Source organism: Erythranthe guttata, chromosome 12 (assembly GCF_056151865.1).
Source record: "Erythranthe guttata isolate IM_541 chromosome 12, IM_541, whole genome shotgun sequence".
Lineage (NCBI taxonomy): Eukaryota > Viridiplantae > Streptophyta > Magnoliopsida > Lamiales > Phrymaceae > Erythranthe > Erythranthe guttata.
The window spans coordinates 3,408,205-3,425,111 of record NC_142544.1 but is presented as its reverse complement, the minus strand read 5'-3'; the positions used below and the strand labels follow the sequence as shown (position 1 = coordinate 3,425,111).

The window sequence follows — 16,907 nt, the reverse complement described above, 5'->3', positions numbered from 1 at the left end:
GAGTGCATACATTATTATTATTATTATTATTATTATTATTATTATTATTATTATTATTATTATTATTATTATTATTATTATTATTGTACACACTTATCGAAGCCAAATTGTTTTGCATTTACCCTAGGGTGGATCTCATCTCAACTTCTTTATACACGAGTTTGGATTGATTCAAGCTCATATATCATGAAATCTTTTTATTATATGCTTAAACTCATATATTATAGATCCAAGCTCGATTCATGTATATTATTGGGCTTCAGATTTACATCGAGTAATATATAATAATATAAATTACATATTTTATAACTTTGCAGTCGAATGTGTTCAAAAATAAAAAAACATTCGCAACCAAAGTGCAAAATTTAGTGTTTTGTAAATATTTAAGGGTAAATTCTACTTTACCCCCTCGTACTCTGCCCGAGAATCACTTTACCCCCTCGTACTCTCACTTTCATCGATTTACTCCCTTGTAATTGTACAATTTTCCAATACAGCCCTCTCCTTCAACTTTTGTCGATTTTGACTCTGATGTCGTTTGGTCAACTCTGTAAATTACAAAATTGCCACTGCCTATAACGCGTCGTTTCTTTTCCGTCAATATTGTCGTTTCTTCTTCTCCCACCACTTCACTTTCCAAGATATCCCCAAATTGAAGCCCTAACTTAGCAAAAATCAAGACCAAAAAATTGATCGATTCCACCCAGTGCAAAGAAAAAAATACATGAATGTGTGAAACTTTATCTTTTCTAATCCCGAGAGTCAAAATCGAAAAAAAAACAATATTTACGTCAATATTTTGACTCTTGACCAGACGGCGTCAGAGTCAAAATCGAAAAAAGTTGACGGATAGGGCTTTATTAGGGAATTGTACAAGTACATGGGGTAAATCGATGAAATTGAAAGTACGAGGGGGTAAAGTGATTCTCGGGCAAAGTACGAGGGGATAAAGTGGAATTTACCCAATATTTAATCCTTAAGTAACCATATGACAAAAAATGTACCAGAGTCGTCCAAAATGAAAGATGTAAAAGATTAATATAATATCTCTTATAATTGAAAACATTTTATATTCTCAAATTTTGGTGATATGTTAAGCAATTATGTTCGGTTGGATATCTTTCAATTGATTCATATTTAAACTATTGACACCGCACTTACTCCTTTTGGACTTATTTTCAAAATAAAATGATCTATTACTTATGTGACCGATATGTTGTGTCATATCACTAAAATAATATTATATTATATATTTAATGATTAATTAAATCGGGCTGACCTTATTCGGATTAAGTCATAGTAGTCTCAAACTTGACTCACAAATTAATTGTGTTTGGTAAACTAACTTGAACTCGGCTTGGACGTTCACTAGCATTCAACCTCTCAAATATAATCGTATCGAGCTATCGGGTTTTGGTTAAACCCGACTCAATTGTCTGTTCTAGTTATACTTGATGATAAGTATCACACCAACCCTTTTAATATAAGAACATTTATAGTTTAATATAAGATTTATCTTTGGCAAGTTAAGCGTTTTTTTTTTTTTTTATTAAAAAGGAGAACTGAATATAGGGTTGCATACTTGAATAATATAATGATGTTGATGTATTCAAAATATATTGAGAAAGAACATTTTTTTTTTCTCGATAAAAGCATGATTTTAGGGATGCAATGGAGGTGGACAAATCTACATTATTATAGATACACGTACAATTAAACTTCTATAAATAAATAGAGTTGGCCCTAGTAAAATTTTATTAATTTAATAATACATTAAATTATTAAATAAATAATTTAGCATGTTGTCACGAAGCTGGAACCAGAAAAAATTATTATTTAACAAGAATATTATTTTATCGAGGTTCTACTATATAATAGTTTATAGTATTTTTTATATTTAAATTAAAGGAGTCAATTAGAAAATATATTAAAAAAAAATTACTCTTAATCTTCCTAACAATTACAAAAGTCCTCTCAAAATATTATATTTAATAAGAGCACTATCTCACTCCCATAATATAATACTCCATGTATGTTCTTTTATAATTATCGTTTTTTAGCTTTACACAATAATTAAGGATTTATTAGATGAGATTTGAGTTTAGGAAAATGTATGTTTCAAAACTAAAATTCCATTGTCCCTAATTCAATTAGACAAAATGTAGGAAATAGATAATAAGGGTAAAATTGGTAATTATGCAATTAAAGCAGTAACGAAATTTTGAAGTGACGAATAATATGGAGAGTTTTTTTTTTTAAATTGACAGGTTATTGTGAAACTAAATGAAGTAAATTGTAGCCCTAAGTGCATGTAACATAATTTACAATCTTATCGTTATCATTATGAAAAGAAAATCCTAAAATCTTGTTGCTAAAATAATAATCAAGTGAATGATGGAAATAAATATCCTTAGAAGAGTCACGTAGCCTGCACGTGCTTGGCTGGCACGTGGTGGGGCGGGGGGGGGGGGGGGGTGAGCGAATGAAATTTGTGGGTTGGGTGAATCGCAGTTTACAAGAATTGTTTTAGAGAGAGAGAGAGAGAGAGAGAGAGAGGGGCATCTTTTGGAAAGTGGTGGTCTTCCCATTTGTCGAACTGCCTCTCTCCAATCTCAAGACACATCTTTTATTTAACCCCTTATTCTCTCTCTCTCTCTACTCTTTCTCTCTCCTCTTTTTTTTTTTTTTTAAATAATTATTTTTAATTTTTAGCTGTTTTTTGAATCTTTTGATCGAATCGATCGATATTCCAGAGGACTTTGTTTTGTATCGGGGGTTTAATTTGGGCCCCATCCATCATTGTGGGGTCACTATTGCTCTTCCTTTTTTGTCCCTCACACTATCTCAATTTTAATTATTTTCTTTTTAGTAAAAAAAAAGTTTAACGGGTCTATTTTTACTAAATTTATTTATATAAGTTACTATAGGGGGCAGACGATAGTTTATGAGATGCTACTACACCTGATGAAAAAATACGAATAATTTTGCACCATAAATTTATACAAATAACTACCCATTTAGTAAATATATACATAGGTACGTGTGATGCTGTGCGGATGGTGCAGAATCACCCCATGTACTATATACAAAATTGAGAGAGTCTATAAGATGCTACATCTGGTGAAAAACACCGAGTGATTTTACGTCATAGATCTATACTAATAATTACCCACTAAACATACATACATACATGGGTATGTGTGTTAGTATGAATAGACCAATGATATAGAATCATTCGGTGTATTTCATCGACTGTAGCATCTACAAAACTGGTATATAGTTTTCGTGGCTTATCTCGCTTAATTAAATAATTTTGTTTTGACAAAAAAAATTGTTATCCAATTGGGCTCATCATATTAATTTGGATTTTGTAACAAAATAAATAAATTAAAATAATGTATAATATTGAGCACAATATTTACTTAGTCGACACGATAGTATATTCTTGATTTGATATATGGAAATAATAATAAAGAAAAGAAATTAAGGAGGATGGCGTGTGTATGAGTGTGTTAGTATATAGTAGTATATAGTGTTAGCTTTTCTTTTTCACAAGTTTCCATCTTTGGGTCAAAGATTGCTCTTAAGCCCAGAAGAACATTTTGTTGCTTTGATGATTGCTTTCACTTTTTTCCCACTCTCTCTCTCTCTCTCTCTCTCTCTCTCTTTATTATTATCACTAGAATCTCTCTAATTACACACTACTATATTTCACTAGAGTGATCATAGACTTGGGGAAGAAAAAAAACTTTTTTGTTTGAATCAAGAATCATGATTCTTAGATTTGTGTTCATATCCATCCATCCACCTAAGTGTGGAAATTAAATAAAAATATCAAATTATCATTTAAAAATTAACCGAATCGAATAATTTTTTAATAAGAAGAAAACTTAATGAAAATATCGAACGTATTGTGATCGGAATTTTCACAAGGAAAAAAAAGAACTAATTACATTTTTGTTAAAACAAAAACAAAGGAAAACAAGTTTTCGAAATTGGAAGGAACGTCACAATTTTTATCTAAATCGGCAGAATTCAGAATTTATGTATATATTTTTTTTTATCAATTATAAGTTGTAATATAATAAATAATATTGATGTTATAAACTCAATTCTCGGAAGAACAAGGGGAATGTTTCTGAATTATTTTCGTAAATTGTAATTGAATAAAAATTAATAACCAAAAAATTGAAAAAAATAGAAATTTAAATGAAAAATGTTGTTATATTTAGAGATCAAATATTTTCAGATCGAAATAGACGAACATAAAAAATTCCGTTCCGGTTCACCCCAGAATACCCACCCATATATCTCCACTAATTAGATTATTTATTAGCTAGCCTATTTCTTAGTTTTAAATTAAGGATCACAACATTATTTTGTAAAGTTATAATACTACATTAAATGGGAAATTTAAGAGAAAATAATTTGAAGTATGAAATAAAAAATAGTGAAGAAAATAAAAGAATTTGGCAAAATCCAAAAAATATATAAAGTAGAGAGATTTGATAAGTGGGATTTTGGAGAGAGTAAGTATGATTGAAGTGATGACCAAGTGGATTGGTTTTATTGATGAGAGAGAGAGATTCCCAGTGACAGTGTACGGCTACTGATTGTAATATTAGCCTGAAACTGCTTCTTCTCATTGCTCTTTTGATTTTTCTCACAACTACACTATTCATATATTCCTTCTTTCTTTTCTCTCTCTAGAATAATTATTTCTCTCTTCAAAATCTTACATGATTATAAAACATACGTAATTTAATAACAAAATATATTTTACTTGAAAAGAAATTTTCGTACTTCTTTTGGAACTTAGCATTTGGCTTGGGTGTACTTAGAGTCTTAGACCATCAAAAGAAAGGGTGTAGATGAGTCGAATCGAGTCGGGTCTGATGTATCATGAGCCGACTTGACAGAAGATCGAGTCATTTTAGGAGTTCAAGTTCACGCGGAGTTTTAACTGTTCATGAGATCACGAGTTTTATTTAGGATGTTTTGTCACACCTTTCAATAGTAGATCTTTTATAAATGCTCTCTTACGATTTTCGAAAGAGTGTCATTATTTTTGACAGTAATCTATTAGGATATATAATTATTTTGTTGATTTATAAAATTATGAAACTACTACATTAATGGTAAATTATACATGCATAAGAACTTTTGACACCTTAGATGTACTCGCAATCCCCGCACGTAATCACGCGCACATATGAATTAAATATGCGTGTATAATGAATGACATGTCGATGCACAAGGGTTATTATTGCAGATATCGTGATGTAGGAAGAGAGTTCAGTTACGTTCACCAAGAGACACAACAATTAAACAGCTAATGAAGTAGCTCGACTTTCACTCAAGGATCCCTACCTTGAACCAGCTATGGCCAATGTAATTATCAATAGTGTAAACTTTGAAATTGATGATGAATAAATCAAAGTCTTCTCTAAAAAAATATAAATACAAAAATATACATGTATAAGTCTATACTCTATAATAGAATATAACAAAAATTGACGGTGTAAGTTTAGTTCTAGGCAATTTGCAAGTGCTTAACTATTTAATTGCGGTCAAATTGGAATAGAACTGCCAAAAAAATCTCTCCCCACATTAGATCAATTAATTAAACTTGCAAATCTAGAGAATTAATTTAATCCAGACAATACAGTAATATTAGTACCATGTAATATTATATATATATATATATATATATATATATCTATTATATATATATGTGGTAGTATAATCCAAAAAACCGCATAGTCCCAACATGTTCTCATCGCATCCCATTAAACAATCAGATCAATTAATTAATTAATTAATTAATTAATTAAAATGAGTTAAAGCCTACTAATCAAGGTGTTAATTCCCGTGAGTAGTGGTCGGAGAGACGGCGGAGCACGGCGGCGAAGGTGGTGGTTCATTGGGAAGTGGGGTGGTGGCGCAGAGATACGGACATAAGTTAAATTGAAGTATTGGGTATGTGACTGTTGCCTCGTGATCGGAGACGGCAGATCCATGGAAGACTGTTCCCGTTAGTCACGTGGGCTCTTTTGACTGCCCAATGACCAATCCCACCCCCCCCCCCCTACCCCCACCCCCACCTCACAAAAGGTCTGTATCTATAGGTGTATGTATATGCAGATGAAGTCTATATATACGTGTGCAAAAACATAGTAATTTCAAACACACAGACCCCTCCTTCACTTACTAATAAGTCCCTCGTGCCTTATTCTTACATACATATACATACATATATATATATTCTCCTATCTTAACACTAAATTACACACACTGCAACGTGTGACCTGTGCACACTCTGAGCGTACCTGTTTATATCTAATTTTACTGTGAGTTTTTTTTTTTTTTTTTTTTTGGTTCATTCAATTCGCGATTGACGACAAACGTGGGGGCTCTTTAGTTTGCAGGGTGCTGACGTGGCGTTTTCCGCCATTTTTTTTATAAGCTGCTGCTTTCGTATAAACCTCAAACAGTAACAGACAAACGTTTGATCTCTCTCTCTCTCTAGCTTTCTCTCTCTCTCTCTCGTACACCTCAAAAAAACAGCTCTCTATCCCATGTTATTGTTCAAACATTTTATTATCATTACACATCCCTTTCATCTCACTATTTGCTCGTACTTCTTTTCTTAGACCCCCCCCCCACCCCACCCCACCCCCCCACCTCCCACATTCATTTCTGCCATTTTCTTGTTTAAAGAGCTTGAATTATATTCGAAGCAGCAAAAAAAACGAAACCCATTTTGTATTTGTATTTCAAGAATGTACCACACGCAGAGCAATTCGTTTTCGATGCTTTTCTCCATGGCCAACGGCGGCGGCGCCGGCGGCTACAGAGGTAATTACGACGACGGGGAGATGTACTCTTTCGCCAATTCCGGCCATTCCGCCGCGTCGGTTGATTGTACTCTTTCACTTGGGACGCCGTCCACCCGCGGCGGCGCCGCCGCCGCCAGTGAGGCCGGTAATCATCACCACCATCAAGAGAAGAAGCGGTCTTCTCTCATGTCTAACTTCGGCTGGAACATTCTGCCGTCGAAGCACACTCCGCCGCCGCCGCAGCAGCATCCGAAGAGCAGCCGCGGCGGAAGCAATGGCGGTTCTGGCGGCGGCGATCCTCTTTTGGCTCGCCGGTGTGCTAACTGCGACACCACTTCTACTCCCCTCTGGAGGAACGGTCCCAGAGGCCCAAAGGTGATTTAATTTTTATTAATTTATTAACTAGTCCCTTAACTCTTGCTTAATTAAACACTTAAATTAATTTCATTTTCTTTTACTAATGATGTGACGAATTAATTAATTATGGCAGTCGCTATGCAATGCTTGTGGGATTCGGTTCAAGAAGGAAGAGAGAAGAGCCACGGCGGCAGCCGCCAGCAGCAACGGCGGCGGCGCCGCCGCCCATGGTTCCCACCACGTCGACACTACTCAACAGTACATGATGAATAACGCCACGTGGGCAAATCAGACACCCCAGAAAACGCCGTGCTATTCATCGGCGGCGTACGGGAACGAGTTCAGATTCATGGAAGACGACGTCGCCGGCGGCGGCGAGCAATTCCTGTCGTGGCGGTTCAACGTGGCGGACCGGCCGAGCCTCGTTCATGACTTCACAAGATAGATCAACTACCAATCAACATAATTAATTAATTAATTAATTAAAAAAAAATCAAAAAATTAAAAATCTAGAGCCAAAGATCACGATTGATGGTGACGGTGGTGGTGGCGGAATCTGAAAGCTATGGGTCGTGAAATTCTTTTCTTTTTCAGATGTTTTTTTTTATATTTTTAATGTAGTTTCATATGAATCTTTATTACATACGTAGATGGAGTGAAAATGAGTTAATTCTATGTTTGTTTGTCGTTAGATTTTGTTTTGCTTTTTCATTTTCTTTTTATTTTTATTTTATTTTTTATTTTTTATTTTATTTACTTTATTTTGTCGACCTTTGTTGAGACTGCCTCCATATATATTATATAATTCTACTATGTATCTCTATCTAGGATGACCTTTTTGTGTTGGTCTATTTCATACACTTTGTCCAAATATAACAATTTCGTTTTTTTTCTTTATTCTTTTTTAATTATTATTATTATTATTATTATTATTATTATTATTATTATTATTATTATTATTATTATAACTTTATGAGCACCGCACCCATTTGCATTATTAACATGTGTTTAAATTAAATAGTAAAACTTCTATTTCGTTTATCTTTGTGGATAAATCAAATTGGTAATTATTTTGATATTTAATTTTCGATAATGTAAAAATGCATCCCCATCCCAAGATGAGTGCACTGCTATTCCGACTTCACTAGAGCTTCGAGACAACGACGGGTTCTCTGCCCCTGCGGGGATGGACAAAATAAGTTTTGAGAATTTAAGATAAGGTCACGGCGAAACGAGTTGTTTATCATTACGATAGGTGTCAAGTGGAAGTACAGTAATATATGCAGTTGAGGCATTCTAATAAATCGGTAGATTTGAACCTTGTTTCTATATGACGTGATCAATTTGATCAGGCACGCAAAAAGAAGTATAAAAAAATTAACTACCCAGATAACCATTATGAATTGAATATATCAATTTTTACATATCATTATACTTATATTTAAAATTTGATAATCAAATTAATGCTTGTGGGTTGGAGCAAATTGGTATAAAAATTAAAATAATAACATCAAATTAGTATTTGATTGAACCATTTTAATGTTTTGCCATTAGAGTTACCCTAGAGACAATTATGATACATCGTTATGCCAAAACTAAAACTATCGTTAACCACTTTGTTGTGAAAATATTTCCAAACGTAATTTATATATTTTCGTGGTAATTGGATAGGTCAAATCGGAAGCAAATGCACGTGTTATACAACGTATCCTCACGCTATATGCTCAAGCCTCGGGTCAAATTATTAATGCGGATAAATCTACTGTCACTAGGCCAAAACACAACACTGGCGACGAAAAAATGCGACGAAAATTACGACCTTGGCTGAGAAGGAGTCGATTCATGCTATCTTGGGCTTCCAGATTGTGGATCAACACGAGAGATATCTTGGGCTTCCGGTGTCGATGGGCAAATCACGCAAGGAAATCTTTGGGTATCTTCGAGATCGGGTTCGGGCACGGATAAGGGGGTGGAGGACGAAACAATTGTCCAAAGCCGGCAAAGAGATTCTCATTAAATCAACTCTCCAAGCCATCCCGTCATATGCTATGTCGTGCTTGGCCCTTCCAACCGGCCTGCTCAATGAGATTGAATCCATGATTCGCCGATTTTGGTGGGGTAGTGGAGACGGAAAACCATTAGCTTGGAGGGCTTGGGAGTCTATATGCTTGCCGAAGGAAGTTGGAGGAATGGGCTTCCGAAATCTTAAGGCCTTTAATCTCGCCATGCTTGCCAAACAAGCTTGGCGTATTCTCACGAAGCCCGATCTTCTTCTCTCGAGGATTTTGCAAGCCCGGTACTTCCCTCATGGCGGGTTTTGGAATGCTACGAAGGGTCACCGTCCATCTTCTACGTGGTGTGGTATTCTCATGGCGCGTCATCATCTTCGGGAGGGCTCCAGAATCCGAATTGGTGATGGCAGTAGCACCTCTATATGGTTAGATAACTGGTTAGTGGGCGATGGTCGGCAACGGATTCTCACACCGCGACCAGCTAACACTGCCTTCCCAAACTCGGTGGCAGATCTCGTTGATCATAACACCGGCCTTTGGGATCTAACCATTATAGATAGAATTTTTTGGCCGATCGACCGATATCGCATTTTGTCGGTTCCTATTGGCGGGCCCTCAACCAACGACCGACTGATTTGGTCACTCTCGGAATCCGGTCAGTTTACCGTTCGGTCTTGCTATCACCATATTATGGAGCGGAACGGCAAGCGGGAACATTCTCCAGCCTCTAATGATGGTGAACCGAGTGGCACGTCTAACCGAAACTGGAAAATGATTTGGAATCTCGCCATTCCCCCCAAAATCCGGAATTTTCTATGGAGGGCTTGTGCTAATATCTTACCTAGTAAGCTCGAGCTCTTTAGAAGCACTATCGTTCCAGATCCTTTTTGTGTATTTTGTGGAAAAATGGTGGAATCCCCGGTGCATGCTATTTATGGTTGCTCTAAAATTAAGTGGATATGGGAGAAAGAACCGTTTCAGATCACTGATGTGGAGGACAGTGCATCCTTTTGGAGCTGGATTGAAGTTCTTAAACAAAAACTTCCCGACGAAATGTTTCGCCTGGCGGTGGTTGTGGCCTGGAAGCTATGGGAAAGGAGGAATAAGGAGCTACATGGGGAGGAATCCCTCGATCTGGATCAAACCGTGAACTGGTGCAGTGGGTTTCTTCGCTCCTATTTAGATGCCCAGTTTCCTCTGGTTGGTACAACTAAAATCAACGTCGATGCTGCCTTCCCCGATGGTGAAGATTACTACGTTGTATCTCTCGTTGCTCGGGACTCAGATGGTAGGTGTATCGGGTGGAAAGTGAGAAAAATTCAAGGGCGTGTCCGACCCCCCGAAGGAGAAGCTCAAGCGGTTCTTCAAGCCCTCTCTACTGCTCGCGGTTTTAATTGGGATTCTATAATAGTAGAGGGAGATTGTTGCCAGGTGATGGAGAGCTTACGGACAGAGAAACAATCACTCAAATCATTTGGAGCAATCTTGGATGGTTGTCTTTATCTAGCTAATTTCTTTTCTTGTTGTTCTTTTAGTTTTACCAAAAGACGTGGCAATTGTTTAGCTCACGATCTTGCTACTATTCCTGTTTCTGTTTGTTTGGAATTAAGGTCCTTCTCTTCCACCCCATTTGGCCTGTAGTGCCCAATAAAATCTGCGGTTTTACTCTAAAAAAAAAAAAAGGATAGGTCAAATCGGAATTAATACTTTCAACTCTAACAAAAGAGATTTGGACAAATCAGAAATATGCAATTAAAATGAAAAAAAAAAACTTGTTCTAAAGTTATTATTTATTGAATCAGAATCGGCAAAAATAGAAATTTTTGTTTTTCCATTCGCCTACAACATAAAATACGCAATTAATATTGATACTATAAGTGTAACTGAAATGATTTATGCGGTAGTAAAATTACGAATGTCGTTCAATATCTCTTTCTCTCTCTAAAAACCTCCAAATCCACCCAAACCCCAAAACGCTCAAAAGCTCCAAAATTCACAAAAACCCTCAACCTTTGTCACAAATCCTTCCAAATATGAAAATCTCGTCAATTTGAAAGGTAATATAGCATCTAAAGTAGTTATATATATTGAATTTGTGGTTAATAATGTGAAAATCCCCAAAAAATTGCGATTTAGGGCTGTTGTTAATGTTGGGTTTTCGATTTTTCCAAGGCGTGAAAACTGCTTTCACACGCCCATTTTGGGCGTGGAAAATTGGTTTGGGCGTTCGGTCCAGACGCCGGTCAGAGTCTGCACGTCCGGTCCAAGCTTGCAGACCCCTGACCGGCATCTGGACTGGTCGTCCGGTTCAAATTTGTTTTTGCCCAGTATAAATGAAATGAATGATTATATTTACATAATTATTAATTAACAAATTTGTTGTAGCTTAGTTGGTCAGGGGAGTTGGTACTTGCATAATATGAATTTGGGTTCGAGACCTTGTAGCACGCAAATATCACCTTCCATGTAAACTTTGCAAATAAATGAAATTTTCATAATTACTTTTACAAACTCTAACCGGATCTCGAAAACCAGAATCTTTTATATATTCCAATTTCGTTCCAAAAAAATTCTATAAATACGGAAATCAGAAGTTTCGACATTCAAAATTGGAAATTTGTTATCGACATAACTCGTAAATTCCGTTCCAATTGTCAGCCCATTTATGGCCCACGGGCCCACGGGCCATAATTTTCATGGGTTTAAGGTTTAAGGTTTTAATCTCCAGCTTCCCTGCAAACGTTACGATCATCAGTGCCGTCGTTTCCTTCTTCAAATAACCCATCGCTGAACTCGCCGTCGCTGGACGGCTGCCTGCCGGTAATTTTTTTTTCTTCAGAATTCTATTAACGCCGCCCCTTTTCCGTCGGTGATTTATTTCGTTTGATTTCTTCCGATGCAAAAATTCCAGCAGGTTACGGCTGATTATACTCGATGATTGAATGTTTGCGCGGATCAAATTGAAATCCGGGTTCGAGAAAATGTTCGGCGGATTTGAGTGTGGGCTTTTTTTTTTCCAAAGCTGCACACAAGGTATTTGATAAATGTCCCATGTGAAATTAGAGTTAATTGCTAAAGCTCTGTGGGATGTAAAAATGGTGTTGAAGCTGTATCTAGAATCTTGTAAAAGACTTCACTTTTCATATTCGAGTGATCGTAATTTTCTTTGCGTTCGTTCGGGGATTGTGTTAATAATTAGAATTTGTGAAGATTTAACACTTTTGTTTGATGAACTCTGTTGCAAATTCATGTTAACAGATAATCAAATATTTTGATTCCACTGCCCTGTTGAATGAACTATCGTATCTGGCCTTAGATACGGCGATTATCGGGAAACCGCAAGTTTCATGTGATGATGCCAAGAGGGACACATTTTTGTATCTAATTTTAAATAACGGAAAGTCTTGAAGCGGTCTTGTTTAGCAAATGTCGATTTATGTTCGTCACGGTTCTTAATTAGGTAAATGATCCGAATGCGTTTTTTCTTTCCTTTTGATTTTGCAATATGAATGTGCGTTTTGATGCCTGTCATAGACGTCGAGTAACTGCGAATATGAAGAAGCTTCGCACAATTTAGAAACATCCTTCTTACCTTATCATAATTGTGCAATATATGGCATAATGAAGATTCTTGACGAATAAGAGTGACAATATACGAGAAATCAGATGCTACACCTGGTTATTTACACTGGTGGATTTGAACAGTAAATCTACACATAATCACACAACACACACAATGTAAATAACCAGGTGTAGCATCTAATTCCCTTATATATATAGTTGGAGTACTTTCCTTTCAAGATTCTTGCTCAACTAATATTCCGTTTTCTTGATCCAAGCTTCGACTTATACAAATGCCCCGAATACACGAAAATTCTTAACGCATTTTACGTTTCCTAAGAATAGAATCAATACGTTGGCTAATTAACCCTTCCGCACGAATCGATACACATGAACACCAACTCTACCCCCATCGGAGGGGCTATCGGTATGTATAACATCAACATCAAATAGCTTCTTGGCTTTCTTGAAAAACGCGGATTCCTTCTTCCACCTCTTCAAATGCGCCATAACAAACACGATTCTCTTCTCGCTTTCGAGCAAGAAGAATTTGAGGGTTTGCAGCAGCGGTTCGTAGAGGTGGTCGTGGTACACTACGTCGGACCCGAGTACGATATCGTAGTCCACGCCGACGGCTTCCATGTGGGCCCTGTCACCCCACGCCAGCGCCGCCACGCCGACGGTTCCGCCGCCGGAGGCCAAGATTCCGGCGTTGGCGTCGACGTTGAACTGGAGGTTGGGGAGTACGCGGGGGAGGTCTGTGACGGTGACGGTAGCGCCGAGTAGCGCGGCAGCTGCTATTCCGACGAGTCCGGTGCCGGAGCCTAGTTCGAGAATCCGGAGGTGGCGGTCGGGGGCGGTGAGGAGGGCGGAGAGTGGGGTGGGTTGGGCTGCGTCGCCGCTGCGGTGGCGGTCGAGGAGGGTGTAGAGAGTGGTGGCGGCGGGCCAGAGCTGGAAGGAGAGGCCCTGGGAGGGGAGCTGGCGGATGACGACGGCGGAGTTAATGGAGTGGAGGGGGTAGCTTTGTTGTTCTTGTTCTTGAACGGCGGTTTCGGGTGGTGGTTCGGACATTTTGGAGAGTTTAGAGGCGGCGGCGCAACTGTGGGGTTTTGATGTATTTATGGAAACCCTGATAATAATGGAAACCACTTGCTTATATATATATATATACTATTAATATATGTATTTATGTTTGTGTTTGATTGGCTAATTCTGGCAAGTGGGGATGAAATTGAGATATAAGCCTTTTGGAGGGTTGAAAATTTGGGTATTTTAGATTTTGAGCAAATCCAACACATTAATTTTTATAAATGAGCTGACTCCTATTTTATAATACACTTTTAATAATGGGGAAACTACAGATAAATCCCTAATCCAAAACTTGAAACACAGATCAGTCCCTAGGTAGTTTCCCCAAGCAATTCAGTCCCTACTCACGCGCCTAACATGCAGATCAGTCCCTAATAAAATGTGCAAATACTAAAATACCCTTTACTTTATACTAATTTTACATAACTTCTTTTCAACTTCCAACGCGCCGTTTGTGTTACACGCTCTTTGCCCGTTACATTTCAAAAATTAAACAACAAAAAAGAAGCTAAAAAGGCGCAGAAAAAAACCACCGTTCAGTTATACCCATTTTCAGACCAAGAAGAAACGCAACAGAGAAACGAAGAACAGAGAAACAACAAAGAAGGAAGAAATTACGAAGCACGAAGAATCAACAAACCGCAGAAAAATAGTATAAAGCGAACGGAAAAATAGAAATAAACAAACCCATTTATAAACAATGGTGAAGCAGGGCAAACAACAAGGTTTGATTTTTTATTTTTTTTTTCATTTTCTTGGAAACAGACCCATTTGAGTGTTGCTTAAGCAGGGCAAAAAGGTTTATTTGTTATAGAATTGCATGATTTTGAACATATCCACTCATGGGTATTATGCCTCGACTTTATTCGGTGTTTCCCCTAATCATTAAATCGGTTCCAATATTTGTTGTTCTGTTGTTTGGGTTTGCAAAGATCATTTATTTGTTGTCGAATTTCATGATTTTGTAACAGTTTTCTCATGGGTATTATTCTTCGGTGACATTAGCATGTCCCCAAAGCATTTTGAGTCCTAACAAGGGTTTCATATAGGATATGGGAAAGAGGCTTATTGTATTTTTCGTACTGGTTCTATAGTATGTGTCATGCGCAGTAATGGTATTAATAGTGCATTTAGATGGTATAATCTTTGATGGTTCTGTAGCATGTGTCATATGCCACAATAGTATTACTAGTGCCTTTGAATGGTATTACTAGTGACTTCGGATGGTACTGACATGTGGTACTAGAAGTATAATGTTTGATGGTCCTGTAGTATAAGTCATATGCCATAATAGTATTACTAGTGCCTTTGAATGGTATTACTTGTGACTTCGGATGGTATTGACATGTGGTAATAGAAGTATAATGTTTGATTGTCCTGTAGTATAAGTCATATGCCATAATAGTATTACTAGTGCCTTTGAATGGTATAACTAGTGACTTCGGATGGTATTGACATGTGGAACTTTATAGTACGTTGTATTTGTTATAATTGTATTTGTTTTATGTGTATGTAATTACAGGAATTGTTGTAAAAGAAAAAGGCAGCAAGCTATCAATAGGCTGCAGGTGCTCACCGATCGCCTTTCAAACAACTATGGAAGGTGTGAAAAAAGTGATGAAGAAACAACATCATGAAGTACTGAAGAAAAATCCCTTCTATCACTACATGTACATGCCTAAAATAAACCACAACTTCCATAGGGTTGTGTCTCTCATGCAAGCGTACAATCCAGAAGATCGGGCCTTCTGGTTTGGGGGAAATACTATACGCTTGGAATTCACTCCGCAGCAATTATCTATCGTATTAGGGCTGCAGTACGAAGGCGTACCGGTGGATGTGAATATGGATGGCAGAGACACTGATTTCATCACACGTATTTTTGATGGTAAGTTATCTTTAATGACGAGGCCATATATTGGTTATAAACTGGAGGCCTATGCAGTTATGACCGATCAACAATCTGTTGAAGATTTCAGCAGATTGTACACTATTTATCTGTTTAATACTATTCTACTGCCAAAGGGGAACAAAACGTTAGAAAGGTGGGTTTATCCGCATGTAGAAGATTTGGAGGTTTTAAGGTCTTTTGCATGGGGAAAGTTGGTGTATGATATTCTTGTTGAGAATATGGAGGGGTATCTGAAGGGGGGGGGTTGAAGTATTTTGATGGATGCACTATCGGCTTATTGGTAAGTGATATCTAATAGTGAATATATATTATGTTATATTGAATATACCAATTAATATTGATTCCAAAATACGCAGGCATGGGTGCATGAAAGGATCACGTTACTAGGGGTTAGCACCAGTGTTTACAAATTTCCCTGGTTCTTCCGGTGGCAAGACAGCAAAATCCCAATCGATGAAGAAGCAGCTAGGTTGCTTTTTGATCAGATAAAACAAGTGCAGGTAACACTTTGAGTTACAAAATATATAATGTATTAGGTATTTGCTAACAAATTTTTTACGTTTATTAGGTTATACCATTTTCTGTGTACAGATTTGTTGAAATAAGTTCTGAGAGTAGTGAAGATGAGATTGGAGACGTGGAAGCAACACCTGTAAGTCATTAATACAATAAACCCTAAAATTCATACTTCCATTCACATTGGAACATACTATATGTCAACTAACACTACAAGAAAATGTAAAATAGGCAACAATTTCTTTGTGGACGAAATTAATTTCGTTGCCAATAATTATATTTTAGCAACGAAATATAGTATTTGTGACTAAAAAATAACCTTTTTGTAACAAGAAATTTTTGTTGCCTTTGAATCTCATAGGCAACGAAAACTATTGTTGTGAATAGTATCATATATATTTCGCAACGAATTTAATGTAAGACAACAACTTCATTTGTTGCAAAAGAGTGTTTCTTTTTGCTACGATATAAAATTGTAGTAAATACATATACAACGACAACAAATTTATTTTGTTGCCAATAAGTGATAAAAGACAACGAAATATTTTGTTGTAAATACTCCAAGTGATTTGGCAACAAAATATAATCGTTTGTAAATGTTCCAAGTGATTTGGCAACAAA

At 36.8% G+C, this 16,907-nt stretch overlaps 2 protein-coding genes across 2 annotated transcripts; one reads left to right on the top strand and one right to left on the bottom strand.

The window, feature by feature from the left end:
• The first annotated feature begins 6,184 nt into the window (after positions 1-6,184).
• LOC105966814 (GATA transcription factor 18) lies at positions 6,185-7,885 on the top strand. The gene is made up of 2 exons (XM_012991393.2): positions 6,185-7,214; positions 7,330-7,885. Exons 1-2 carry the CDS (start codon positions 6,783-6,785, stop codon positions 7,639-7,641), a joined length of 744 nt encoding a protein of 247 aa, XP_012846847.2. The 5' UTR covers positions 6,185-6,782; the 3' UTR covers positions 7,642-7,885.
• Positions 7,886-12,867: 4,982 nt separating this feature from the next.
• On the bottom strand, positions 12,868-13,979 carry LOC105966815 (uncharacterized). The gene has a single exon (XM_012991394.2). The coding sequence runs from the start codon at positions 13,838-13,840 to the stop codon at positions 13,133-13,135; it is 708 nt and encodes a 235-aa protein (XP_012846848.2). The 5' UTR covers positions 13,841-13,979; the 3' UTR covers positions 12,868-13,132.
• Between the last annotated feature and the right edge of the window lie 2,928 nt (positions 13,980-16,907).